This window comes from Ictidomys tridecemlineatus, chromosome 8 (assembly GCF_052094955.1).
Source record: "Ictidomys tridecemlineatus isolate mIctTri1 chromosome 8, mIctTri1.hap1, whole genome shotgun sequence".
Taxonomy (NCBI): domain Eukaryota; kingdom Metazoa; phylum Chordata; class Mammalia; order Rodentia; family Sciuridae; genus Ictidomys; species Ictidomys tridecemlineatus.
This window is the reverse complement of record NC_135484.1, coordinates 108559884-108572697: the sequence shown is the minus strand read 5'-3', so window position 1 is coordinate 108572697 and position 12814 is coordinate 108559884. Positions and strand designations below refer to the sequence as shown.

The window sequence follows — 12814 nt, the reverse complement described above, 5'->3', positions numbered from 1 at the left end:
CATAATTAACATTTACTTAAATGCTTTGGATACTAAATGGTTTAGAGAGAAGGTGCAACAATTTGAAATTTAAAACAGGTGGTAATTATACTTGGATCAAAGAGTGTTAAAAGGTTTTGTAGCTTCCTTTTTAAGAATGAGGGTTAAGACAAATTCCACAAATAGAAAAGTAAAAGCTATCTACATAAAGAGAAGACTTGAGTTGGAGTGTGATTTACTCAGCTCCTCACCTTCATCTTAGTCGCTAGTTTTGTTTTTCTTTTTAATGTTGACATAAAAGTTTCACAGCATTTTGGAATGAAAAAAATATGTTGCAAAGGAAAGTTTAGTACATTTAAAAGTTAGTATGTTATTGCCAAATAACTAAGTTAAAAGCTGTGTTATAGTTTTTAAAAGGTATATGCAAATAAGCATTTTTTTTGTCTTTAACTACCCCCTCAACCGAATCAACTAAAACTATAATGTGTGTGTGTGTGTGTGTGTGTGTGTGTGTGTGTGTGTGTGTCTGCGCGCGCTCGCGCGCAAGGCGCCTGCGGAGAATTAGTACGCATCTTGTACATCTTTAGGAAAAAAAAAAAAAAGACCAAATAACCTGTTTCTTAAATAAACCCCAATACCTTCCAAAGTTATAATCTCAAAGGAAACAGGAATTGGCAGTCTTGGAGCTTGATTTAAAAAAAAATTTTTTTAATTAAAAAATTGTAATCTCCACATTTTTTGCCAGGCAAGAACCGAAGTTTGGAGGTAGACGAGCAGGCGAGCGGTTTGCCCGGGCGCAGAGCATGAAGGCCGGGCGGGCGCGGGGAGCGGGCGCCCGCCGCCCGGCGCGGGGGTGAGCGAGAGAGAGAGCGGAGCGCGTGTGGCCGGCGCCGCTCGGCCGGGAGCTCCCGCGCCCGCGCCCCGCGCCCCGCGCCTGCCGCCGCCGCCGCCGCCCCTGGTGCGATGGCGCAGAAACCCCGTTGACAAGGCACTGCTTTTTCATGACGGTGAGTTTCCCTTTGAGTGTATTATAATTTTGTGATAAAAATTTCAAGGAGAAAAAAAAAAACACACAACCTCCTTCCTCTGCCTCTTTCCTTCGGGGAGGGAAAAAGCGAAAGAGGGGGGGCTGGAGATCTATCTCCAGACAGAAAAGAAAGAGGAGCAAATTAAACACCGAGTTGCCAAAACCAGGATATTAGGTTTCAGCCCAGAGAGCTATTGGCTAAGGCTGTGTTTTTTTTTTGGGGGGGGGTGGGTTTGTGGGTGGGTGATGGTGGTGGTGGGTGGATGTTTAATGGACACGGAGAAAAGGGGAATCGAGTGTTTATGCCTTTCCCAGCGCCGCCGGGGCCCCGGGAAGACCAAGTTCAGTGTCGCGGGCGGGGGCGCAGGCGGGCAGGGGGCGGCGGGGCCGGGCCGGGGGCGCCTCGGCGGAGTGGGGGCCTCGGCGCTTTTCTTTTTTCTTTTTTTTCCTCTCCTTTTCCGCGGATGCAAATTTCTGGAGCGGGGAGAGGGAGAGGCCGGGAAGGGGGTGGCGTGGCGGTTGGTGGTGGGGAGGGGAGGGGAAGGAAGCCTTTTAATGACTCATTGATTGAGCCGGTTTAAAATTAGTTGTGTGCGCGAGTGTGTTTTCCGCCCCCCGGAGCCGCCGGGAGCCGGGAAGGAGGGAGCGGGGCTCGGAGAGGGGAGGACAGCGCGGCGGGGCCGCAAGCAGGGGGCAGGGAGGGCCTGGAGTGACGGCAGGCGAGCAAGAAAAATAAGCTTTTCCAATCTCCTCCCCTCGGTTTCCCCCCCCCTCGTTTCTTTTCTCTCTCGGAAGCTCTTGGGTGTGAATCGCATTTTCTTTCTTCTCAGCAAAATGGACCCCGCGTCGGGGGAGGGGAGAGAAGAGGGTGGGGAGGAAGGCGGCGGCCGCGGCGGCTGAAACCGGGTTTATTTTTCATTCTGGCTTCCTCCTTCCCGCCGCTTCTGAGGGCGGCCGCGGCGCGGAGAGCAGGAGGGCCTCGGTCGGGCCGCGGCGTGGAGAGCTCAGGCCGGCAGACCACCCGGCCCTAGCCCGCGGCGCGCACCTGCCGGCGGGACTGCCCCTTCCCGGTCGCCTTGCTGCTTGGCCCCGAAGCACCGCCGTGGACCCTGAGCCGGGCCGGGCCGAGCCCCCGCACGGCGCGGAGGACCGGAGGCCGACCTGCGGCCCAGGCAGGCGCCTCCTACGCGGCCCACGCTGTCCGGCCGGCTGAAAGAGACCGGAGGCAGTGGCGGCGATTTTTTGGCCGAGAGTGCGCGAACCCGACGCCGCTCGCGCCTCGGAGTGGCCCAGAATGCGGGATCTTGGGGGTGGGGGGTGGGGGGTTGGAAGGCGCTAAGATGGCGCTGAGCCTGGCCTGTCGCCAGGGCTGGTGGCGCAGTTGCTCGGCGGGCGCCATCTTCCCTCGCGGCGCGGGCGGCGCCCTCCGTGGTCGCCTCACCTGCCCGGGCGCCGCGATGTCCGGGGCCAGGCGGAGCGGAGCAGCGCGCGGGGCGCTGAGTTCTGTAGATGGGACCGGGGCCACGCAGCCCTCGCCGTCCCCACACCCCTAGACCCAAAATACCAGGCTGCCTGCTGGCTGTGGGAAGGGGCTGGGGCGGCGACTTGCTCGATCCCACAGGTTTCTGAGGGGAAAAGTGACCCGAGGGCGACTTCGCGGCTGATGGGTTTCCTCCTAATCTCCGCTTCCCCCTGGTCAAATTGGAGGTGAGGAGTTCCTGCCTTCTCTCCTAAGGCCAGACTCGGCGGCTTTGTTTTCTCTGGCCCGGCTGAAGGGCCGGGTATTAAAGCTTTTCCTTCATCCTTTTCTAGTTATTCAGTGTAGGCAAAGCCGGTTACAAAATTAAAAACAAACAGCAACAAAAGGACAGTTGAAGACAGTGCGTATCTGCTTTCCAGTAACATGCTGCTCATAGGTACCCTGTGTTTTCTTTTTTGGGTGATTGTAAAAATCCTGGAGATATATTTATTTGGTCAAAATACGGGAAGGTGATGGGTTTTATGATTTTAACATGGTTTGCTTTGGTATTACTTCAAGTGATAGTGAATTAAAAGTTTTTTAGAACTCCCATCTGAAAACGTTAACTCGCTTTAAACCACTTTACCTTTTTCCTTTCCCTTTAAAAGAAGACTGTACCTGAAAGCATCCAAAAATAAGTATCCTTGGGGTAGTAGCTCTATAGTTAAAGGGTTGTATTTGAAGGTCTTAAATTGTTACTGAAAGCCTATAAAGCTCTTATCTCTGTAGGAGTCCGCAGAGTGAATAGTTAAATTCTCATGGAGAAAAGTAACAGTGGCACCAGTAGATGTGTCCATGAACAAGTAGTGAATGTTAGATACCCTTTAACAAAACCCACCATATATTAAACAATCTACTCTATGCCAGGAACTGTGTTTGGTGCTTTATATAATTCCTATTTATTACATCATCCCTGAAATATTGATCTTATTATCTGCTTATTAGGAAAGAAATTAAACGGGGTAAAAACGGGAGTTCATAATCTGCTTGAATCAAATGTATGAAATATGATATGTCAAGAGCTTTGTAATGCTTTGAACAACTAATAAAAAAAATTAAAAAAAAATTAGGAAAGAAATTAATGTTCATAGAAATGGCCTGATTGTTCAGGTTTTGCCATTTTAAGTGCTAAAATACACATTAAATTCCAAAAGCTTTTAATTTACACCCATGATTTCCCAGTCTGACAGAAGGGGAGATGTTTTTAAAATATAGATTTGTATCATTATTTGCTAGGACCAGTTGTGTCCTTTTAATAATGTGTTAGGCAATCTCAGTTTTAACCTCTGATTCCCAACTTCATTACAACCCTAACCCCCTTCAGGACTGAAATTCTGCCCAGGACCCTCTAATTTGAATAGGAGCCTATTATCCAAAGCTTTTCAAGTGATTTCAGCATAACATACATATTTGGAATATACTGTATTGACTGTGTTCCTTTTTGAATTGGAACATGGGAATTAAGGTCTATATCATTTTGAGTTTTGCACAGTATACTTCACATTATTCTCGTTTTTATTTTTCTCCTGGCTGTTTGTCAAGTCTTGAAATTATTATCTTGTAGAATAAGGCTTAGGTATTCGTGATTTTAAAATCAGTGCATTTTAAAAAGTAGATTGTCTCATTCTTTTGAGAAGTTATATAACGTTTGGGTGTCTGAGTCTAGCCAAACTATCTAGTTTAGTCAAGACAACTGTGTAACTAAAATAGACTTGCATCCAAGATTTATACAGGAATTAGGAATAGAGTAGAAAAGACACTGAAATAAAGACCTAGAGATAAATCCTTATAAGAAAGGATTGTTTCCTGAATTTTGAATTGTAGACATATCTTTTGGGTTTTGGAAAGGAGGATGGGCAAATATCATTCTAAACATGAAACCGAATAACAGTATGAATAAAAACAGTTCAGGAAGAAACACCTAGAACAGGTGCTGAACAGATGACATGACTAAAATGAGAACCTGGTCAAGTAATGGGGTCTAACTCCAGAGCAAAGATCATGTATTTTCCTTCTTTTGTGCTAGCTCTTCTTTTTTATTCTCAAATTTTAGTTATGTTTTATAATCATTAAGGAGAATGGATTTTAATTAGGGTAGTAGTATGTTTTGTTTTGGTTTTGGGTACTAGGGATTGAACCCAGTACCTCACATACATGCTAAGCAGCACAATACTGCTGAGTTACACTCCCAGCTCTTGTTTTTTCTTTTTTTCCCCCTTCTCATTTGTTTAGACAGGGTGTTGCTATGTTACCTAGACTGATCTTGAACTCTTAAGATTAAAGTGATTCCCTACATTTTGGGGGTGTGGTGGGCAATTTAGGGAGGTCCTGGCTCAAAATAAAAAGATTTAAAATGGTGGAGGGAAATGGGAGTGTAATTATGGTATAGTGCCTACCTAGCATGTGCAAGATCTTGTATTTAATTCCCAATGTGATAGAAATGGAAAACCAACCAAAATTTTTCATGTAGATGTCAGAATTACACCATCTTAGTAGGTAGTATGTCCACATTTCTCTTTCCTGTTTGGAGTTTTTTGTAAGGCACAACAGTTGAATGCCTATGTGCAGTCTACATCAGTCTGATCACTGAGTGCGTGGAGTGCCAGTTTTTTGTTTTTTTTTTTTTTAATTTTCTGGCATTTCCTCCCTTGTTTTTCATGGCAAATGTCAAAGTAATTGCAACCTTTGATTAAAATCCAATAAAGCTTAAAATAAGGCAGTGTAGAGGGAAAAAGCTGTATTTAAAAGTAGGCTTTAGAGGAATTCAAGACAGGATATCTGCACTTGGGATTTACAGCATAATTGGGAAGAGAGAAAACACAACCGAGGTAATTACAGATTAAGAAAAACTTAAGAAGTGCTTGGTGGATCTAAAAGAGTGTATTAGAACAGACCATTTTGGCTAGTAAGGGTCAAGAAGAATTTCTTAGAAGAGGTGACATTGGAGCTGAGACTTGAAACAGAAGCTTGTGCTAACCATGTGAAAAACTGGGGCTGTATTTCAGACTGAGGCCTGTAAAAAATGTAAAGACCTGAAGACAGGGCGTTAGACTGAAGGGAAGGCTCCTGGGAACAAGGGGAGAATGGAATGAAATGGAGTTGGAAAGCTTCTGCAGGGTCTTTTGTATTAGGCCATAGAGGGATTTTTAGATTTTACTGGAATGACAATGACATGCTATTGAAGGATTTTTTTTTTTTTTTAAGAAAGATTGACATTTATTTTTTAGTTTTCAAGGGACACAACATCTTTGTATGTGGTGCTGAGGATCGAACCCGGGCCGCACACATGCCAGGCAAGCGCGATACCGCTTGAGCCACATCCCCAGCCCCACATTGAAGGATTTTAATTAGGGTAGTGGTAATGTTTTGTTTTGGGTACTAGGGATTGAACCCAGTACCTCACACACATGCTAAGCATCACAATACTGCTGAGTTACACTCCCAGCCCTTGTTTGTTTTCTTTCTTTTCTTCTCCTTCTCATTTGTTTAGACAGGGTGTTGTTATGTCACCCAGGCTGATCTTAAATTCTTAAGAAGTTAAAGTGATCCCTGGCTTCTGCTTCCCTAGTACTATGGGCAGGCACCACCTGTGGGCAAGCACCATCCACCCTGCTCCTGTTTTTTTTTTAAAGCTTTAAGCTCCTCTTTTGCTCCTGTCAGCTGTGTGGAGGAAGGGAAGAAGCAGAGAGGGAAGTTAGGTTATTGCAACATTCAACCCCAAACCGATGGTATCTTAGGCAAGTAGAGTGGCAATGAAGATAGAGAAGAGTAGATGGCAGGTTTCAAATATACTTTAGAGATGGAATCAAAAGGCTTTACATAATGAGTTGGCTCTGGAAAAGAGGAAGAGGAATCAAGGATGTCTTTAGGCTTTTGTCTAAATCTAGGGTGACTGATGGTTTCATTTGCTGGTTGGAGAAGACTGGAAGAGGAATAGGTGGTTGGAGGTAGGTAAAAAGTTCTTGTGGAATCTGTTGTTTTAAATATTCTTGTGAGATATCCAAAGGGAGAGTCAGGTGGACAGCGAATACTTGAGTTGAGCTGAGAGGAGAGGTCTAGACTGGACATAATGTTGGGAGTCTCTAGTTTGCAGATGGTATGATATGGAACTAGTTGAGATCACTTGTGAACATAGAGGCCTTAAGATCAAGCCCTAACCACTTTTAATGACTATAGGTTAAGTCAAGGAGATTGAAAAGGCTCAGCCATTAAAGTGGGAGAATGAGTATTTTATCCTTCAAGAAAGAGAGAATGGTCACCTTCATAAAATGCTGCTGAAAAGTAAGGATAGGGAAATGTCCATTTGGCTTTGGCAATGTTGGGTGACTGTTTTAACAAATAGTGGTATATGGGGATGGAAGCCAGATTGGGATGTGTTAAAGAGAGAATGGGAAGTGAGGTGAATGCTGTGAGGAGAGAAATAGCACAGCAGTGATGAGGGATGGGTACAAAGAGATGGCTTTTTTTTTGTTGTTTCCTTGTTTGTTTTTGTGGTGTTGGAGGATTGAACCCTGGCCTTGTGCATGCTAGACATAGATAAGTGCTCTACCATTGAGCTATTCTTTCAACCCAAGGAAGAATACTAAAAAAAAAAAAAAAAAAATGGTGGGAGATAAAGGAACATTTTCAAATAGGCTAAGAATACCTAATAGGGAGATTAATGCAGAAGAGAGAGGAAAGTACCAAAATGCACAGAATTATTTTTTTTAAAAAAATATTTATTTTTTAATTATAGGTGGATACAATATCGTTATTTTTAAAAATTTTTATGTGGTGCTGAGGATCAAACCCAGTGCCTCATGCATACTAGGCTCTACCTCTGAGACACAACCCCAGCCCCAAATGCACAGAATTCTTAAGAAAGGGGGAAAGAATTCAGAACGGAAGAAGAGGTTTTGCCTATAGTGGGTACAGGATGACTTACTGCATAGTAGGGGAGAAGGCAGAGAAATACGGGCAAAGTGCAAGGAGATCTACAAATGGAGGCAGAATATAGGACTTTACATTCTGATGGCTTCTGTTTTCTCAGTGAAGCTGGAGGCAAGGCCAGCAACTTAAAGTAAAGGAAGAAGGGGTAGTGACTGGTTTCAGGAGAAATGGACACCTCACCTTGGGCAGCAAGACAAGGAACTCAGTGGGAAGCAAGGTAGGATTGCTGGGTGGTGTTGAATGTCTGGCTCTGTCTTGGAGTCAAGAATTTGAGGTGGAACTAATCAGCCAAGCTATGTGTATAATTTTCTGTGAGCAATGTTCAGCTGTTGAAAAGGGCAGCAAAGAACAGGCAGTTGATGGGTTTAACTAAGATTGGAGATTTTCCCTGCAAATGTGACAGAGGAAGGGAGGTGCTAGGGAATTGAGAGAGTTGCAGGAGGGTGACTTCAATGATGAGTCCTGGAATGTTAGGTGGGCAGCAAAACAGGAAGATATTGGGGATGGGGGCATTTGACTATGAACATCACTGTGGTTAAAAATGAATTACTGAGGGGCTGGGGATGTGGCTCAAGTGGTAGCGCACTTGCCTAGCATGTGTGAGGCACTGGGTTCGATTCTCAACACACATTAAAAAAAATTAATTAAAAAAATGAGTTACTGGATTTAACTCATTATTTTAGAGGTTTAATTTGGGATAATGAAAAAATTCTGGAGCTGGATAGTAGGTTACACAGCACAGTCAATGTACTTAATGCCTCTGAACTGTATGTTAAAGATGGTTAAAATAGTTTTTTTTTTAATTGTCAGTGGACCTTTATTTTTTTTATATGCAATGCTGAGAATCAATGTCTCAATGATTTTTACCATGTACCTCACACATGGTAGGCAAGAGCTATACCACTGAGCCACAACCCCAGCCCCCACAGTAGTAGATTTTATGGTATATTTTGTCACAATAAAAAGGAATTTACATTTTGTTTATTTTTGATGTGGGGATTGAACCCAGGAGTGTTATACACTGAGCTATGTCCTCAACCTTTTTGGAAAAAAAATTTTTTTTTGGTACTGTAGATTGAACCCAGCAGTGCTTAATCACTGAGGCACATCCCCAGCCTTTTTTTATTTTTTTATTTTGAGACAGAGTCTTGCTAAGTTGCTTAGGGCCTCACTGAGTTGCTGTGGCTAGCTTTGAACTTGTGATCCTACTGCTCAGTCTCCCAAGCTGCTGGGATTACAGGTGTGTACCCACTATGCCTGGCCCTTTTTTTTTTTTTTTCGAATTTTGATAACAGGGTTTCATAAAGTTCTGAGACTTGCCTTGAACTTACTTCCTTTTTTTTTTTTTTTCCTATACTAGGGATTGAACCCAGGAGTTTTCTACCTCTGAGCTATATCCCCAGTAGGGTATTTTTGTTTTTTCAGGTTTTATTTTGAGACAGGGTCTCACTGAATTGCCAGGGCTGGGATTACGGGCATGTGCCACCATACCTGGTTATGAATTACCTTTTAAGAATTTAGCACTTACACTTTTATGGCAGATACAGATATTATTGCATAATACTTCGTACTCATTATATAATACTGTATTTTCCACAGAAGACAGTTCATTTAGGAATCAAATCTCATAAACTACTGAGATGAAAGAGAAAGTGTCTCCTCTTTATTATTGTACCAAACTTGAATGTGCTCTACAGTCATCTATAAACAGATTCTGGAATAGGGTGTGAACATCTTATATTATTTGTTTTCCTGTTTACTGATTTGTCCTAAGCCTTTAGCATAGCATTTAAAACAAGCTGGGCACTCAGTAAACATTTGTGGACTGAATACCCTAGGGAACCTAGGTAGAGAAAAATGATGAGAACTAAAAGAAAAAGTTTGTCTAGATAGGTGGAGATCAGCAATGCCTTTAATTAAAGGGAATCTATGAGGAAAAAAACTAGGAAGACCATTGGATGTGGCAGCTATTGTTAGTGTTTGACATTCTGACCTCTGCATATGATGGGGAAAAAAATCAGATTATAGGGCACGGAGGAAGTATGTTGAGAATTTTTTAAAAATTTAAGACAGGGTCCCACTAAATTGCTGAGGCTGACCTTGAATTTGTAATCTTTCCGGAAGCCTCAGTCTCCTGAGTCTCTGGAATCACAGATATGTACCACCACACCTAGTTGAGAAAATAATTTTTTAAAGATCTGAATAATGCCAGGTGGAAGTGTCTAGTATTTGCCTTAACTTTCTCTTTCTTTCCTCTTTGAATCTGCAATTCACTTTTTCATGAAGTTCCTGTTCCCAGAATTGGCTACAAACTAATAGTAAAGTGAAATTAGGAGAATGGAGTAGCTGATAGAATTCAAAATAAATGTCTACAATGCTCACTGAAAAGATCCATTGTCATTTGTCAAAGCAATTGCTTAAGGAGAGAGGAGCAAATCTTTGGAAAATATCATATAGGTGTGGGTGGAATTGGGTAAAAGAAATGGTGCTTGGCTCAGTGAGGCAGTATGATTTAAGCACATTCCAAATCCATCTGCATGGTATGCTTCTCTTGATGCATAATGTTCTGTAGTAGAAGTGGGAAAGATGGAGAGTGAGGAAGCTGGCAGAAAGGCGATGGGGTGGGGGATGAGCATGAGAAGGGAGAGATGACAGAAGAGGAGTGCCATTGTGAACTTGACCAGAGCCTCAAGGTGGAAGCACTGCAGGGACACCTGGCTGGTTGCAGTAGAGCCCAGGGTATGCTGTGCTGAGGTGGCTTGCCCCTGTAGTGTGTTTCAAGAGAGTTGCTGCTGTAGACAGAGGCTGCATAGGAAGGTGGAAGAAACCTGGAGCAACTAACTGGCTTTGGTCTGTTTTTCCCTCCCTGCCTCTTGTATTTTCATTCCCAGTACTGAGACTTCACTGTACCGCATCTACTTAATTATACCCAGATTCTCCTAAATCCTAACCAACTTTATAAAGTTGTGGCTTGTTTAATTATAAATTTCTGTTTAATAAAGTTGTGAAATTGAACATTTTCTGTTTTTGTGGGTTCTTTGACTCTCTCATTTGCAAACACATTAAATGCTTATATTACCTGAAATTAAAGTTCTGAACCTGAGTATACAAGGAAATAAGGAAATACATGTGCCCTTTCTAGAAATGGCTTTTATTGCAGTTCAACCAAAATTCAGATTGCTCTCTTGTATCATCAGGAATTAAACTTTGTGTCCTGACCTGCAATTGAAGCATTATCACAAGGAAGAAAGTGGAAGGAAAGAGAAATACTATTCATTAAACTTTTACACTGTTTCAGAACCTGGTGGGTATTTAATAAATAATTCTCACTGTTACCCTATAGAGTAACTTTTAGCTTTAGTTTTATTCATTAAGTAATAAGCTTAGAAAAAATAGATTAATTTGTCTGAGGTCACATTACTAAAGGGCATACTTGGCATAAACCCAAAAAACTTTTTTTTTTTTTTGGTCGGGGGTGGCGGGGATACCAAGGATTGAATCCAGGGGCCTTAACCAATCAGCAACATCCCCAGCCATTTTAAAATAGTTTATTTAGAGACAGGGTCTCACCAAGTTGTTTAGGACCTCACTATGAGAATTTTATGATTTTAGAAATTATGAAATTTCTCTATGGATTCTTTTTTTTTTAAATAGTTATTGTTTAGTTGTAACTGGACACAATAGCTTCATTTTTTATTTATTTTTATATAATGCTGAGGATAGAACCCAGGGCCCCCACACATGCTAGGCGAGCGCTCTACCACTGCTTAAGCCACAGTCTTAGCCCCTCTATGGATTCTTGAATATACTCATGCTGACCACAGCTCTTGAGCATTATATGCTCCCTGAACTGTTGAAGGTAGTTCATGAATGGTCTGTGTACCACCACAAGAACTAACTTTAAGTTTAGCTCCTTGCCAGATGAGGTCCATAATAACTTTCTTTATTAGTTATTGCTAATAACCCTAATTTGGGAAGATGAGGAATTTCAAAATCTGGTGGGAAGCATAATATGGGAGTGAATTTAAAATTTTTTATATAAATACAAACATTTTGGACATAGCCAAGGAGTATTGAGTCTGCTATTTTATGTATTAAAGTGGACTATCCTGTGCCAGGCACAGTGGTGCATGCTTGTAATTCTATCTGCCCAGGAGAAGGATTGCAAGTTCAAGCCTATCCTGGGTAATTAAGTTGAGACCCTGTCTTAATGATTTTTTGTTTGTTTTCCTTCACAGTGCTAGGGATCAAACACAGAGCCTCATACTTGGTAGAAAATCACTACCAATGAGGCCACATCCCCAGTCCAAGAGACCCTGTCTCAAAATAAAAAATAAAAATGTAGTTTAGTGGTAGAGTTGCCCCTGGATTTAATCCCCAGTACAGGGGGTGGGGGGAGTTTACTGCACTTTGTCGTAGCTGGCTGGTATTCTACCAACTGAACATATTTGTGCATTAAAGTTGATTTCTTATGAGTTAGCTTGCTGTCCATACTGAATTTTAACCATTTTGAGCATGGTAAAAGATCTATAGTATCATACAATGATGGTTTTAGATTACTTAATAAAAATGAATTCTTATAAGTAATGTTCAAGTGAGAAAGTAAAATGAACTACCTTTAAAAGCTGTGAAATACATTTCACATATGATCCCTTTTATTATAACTTAAAAAGATCAATTGGTCTATTTTCTTGGTAAAGTAAAAGTTGTTTTTGATTTTGTGTGTTTTGATTTAAAAGTACTTCTTGGATATAAAATAAATACTGCTATTCTAGATTTTTTTTAAAAACTTTGATGTTTCCTAAGGAAACATATACTTAGAATATATATATACTTAGTATATTGGAACTAAATATACTTAGAAATAGATTGATTTATTCTTATTTCCTATTTGTATTCTGATTCTCCAGATCTATGAGAATTTTATGATTTTAGAAATTGTGAAAGTCCAACCCCTTTTCTCAAGGTGTGATTGCACTTAAGATTTATAAATGGGACATATTTAGAGCTGCTTGTAGTAATTGGCCTAAAGGTAGCTTTTTTTTTTTTTAAACTCTTTTACTTTAGAAGCCTGTCTGACTTTTGTTTTTAGTTGTTGATGAACCTTTATTTTATTCATTTATTTATATACGGTGCTGAGAATCGAACCCAGTGACTCACACATGCTAGGCAAGCGTTCTACCCCTGAGCCACACCCCAGCACGCCCCACACCCTTTTTTTTAAAGTATTTTATTAGTTGTTGATGAACTTATTTGTTTGTGGTGCTGAGAATCGAACCCAATGCTAGGCAAGAGCTCTATCACTGAGCCACAACCCCAGCCCCACCTTTTTTTTTTTTTGACACAGGATTTTACAAAGT

General features: G+C 41.7%; 1 protein-coding gene across 14 annotated transcripts in view; it reads left to right on the top strand.

The window, feature by feature from the left end:
* The first annotated feature begins 338 nt into the window (after positions 1-338).
* Positions 339-12814, top strand: part of Bicral (BICRA like chromatin remodeling complex associated protein) — an 81272-nt gene continuing 68796 nt past the window's right edge. For 6 of the 14 annotated variants that reach the window (XM_040282684.2, XM_078020000.1, XM_078020002.1 and 3 more), the window contains exons 1-2: positions 2709-7671; positions 10652-10758. Coding sequence is in view for 1 of the 14 variants with exons in the window: in XM_078019999.1 (XP_077876125.1) it covers positions 981-986 (6 nt within the window). In the remaining 13 variants the exon portion in view is untranslated. Of the gene's footprint in view, positions 987-2583; positions 7672-10651; positions 10759-12814 lie in introns of those variants that run through there. The other 8 variants (XM_078020003.1, XM_078019999.1, XM_078019998.1 and 5 more) reach the window with 5 other exon arrangements.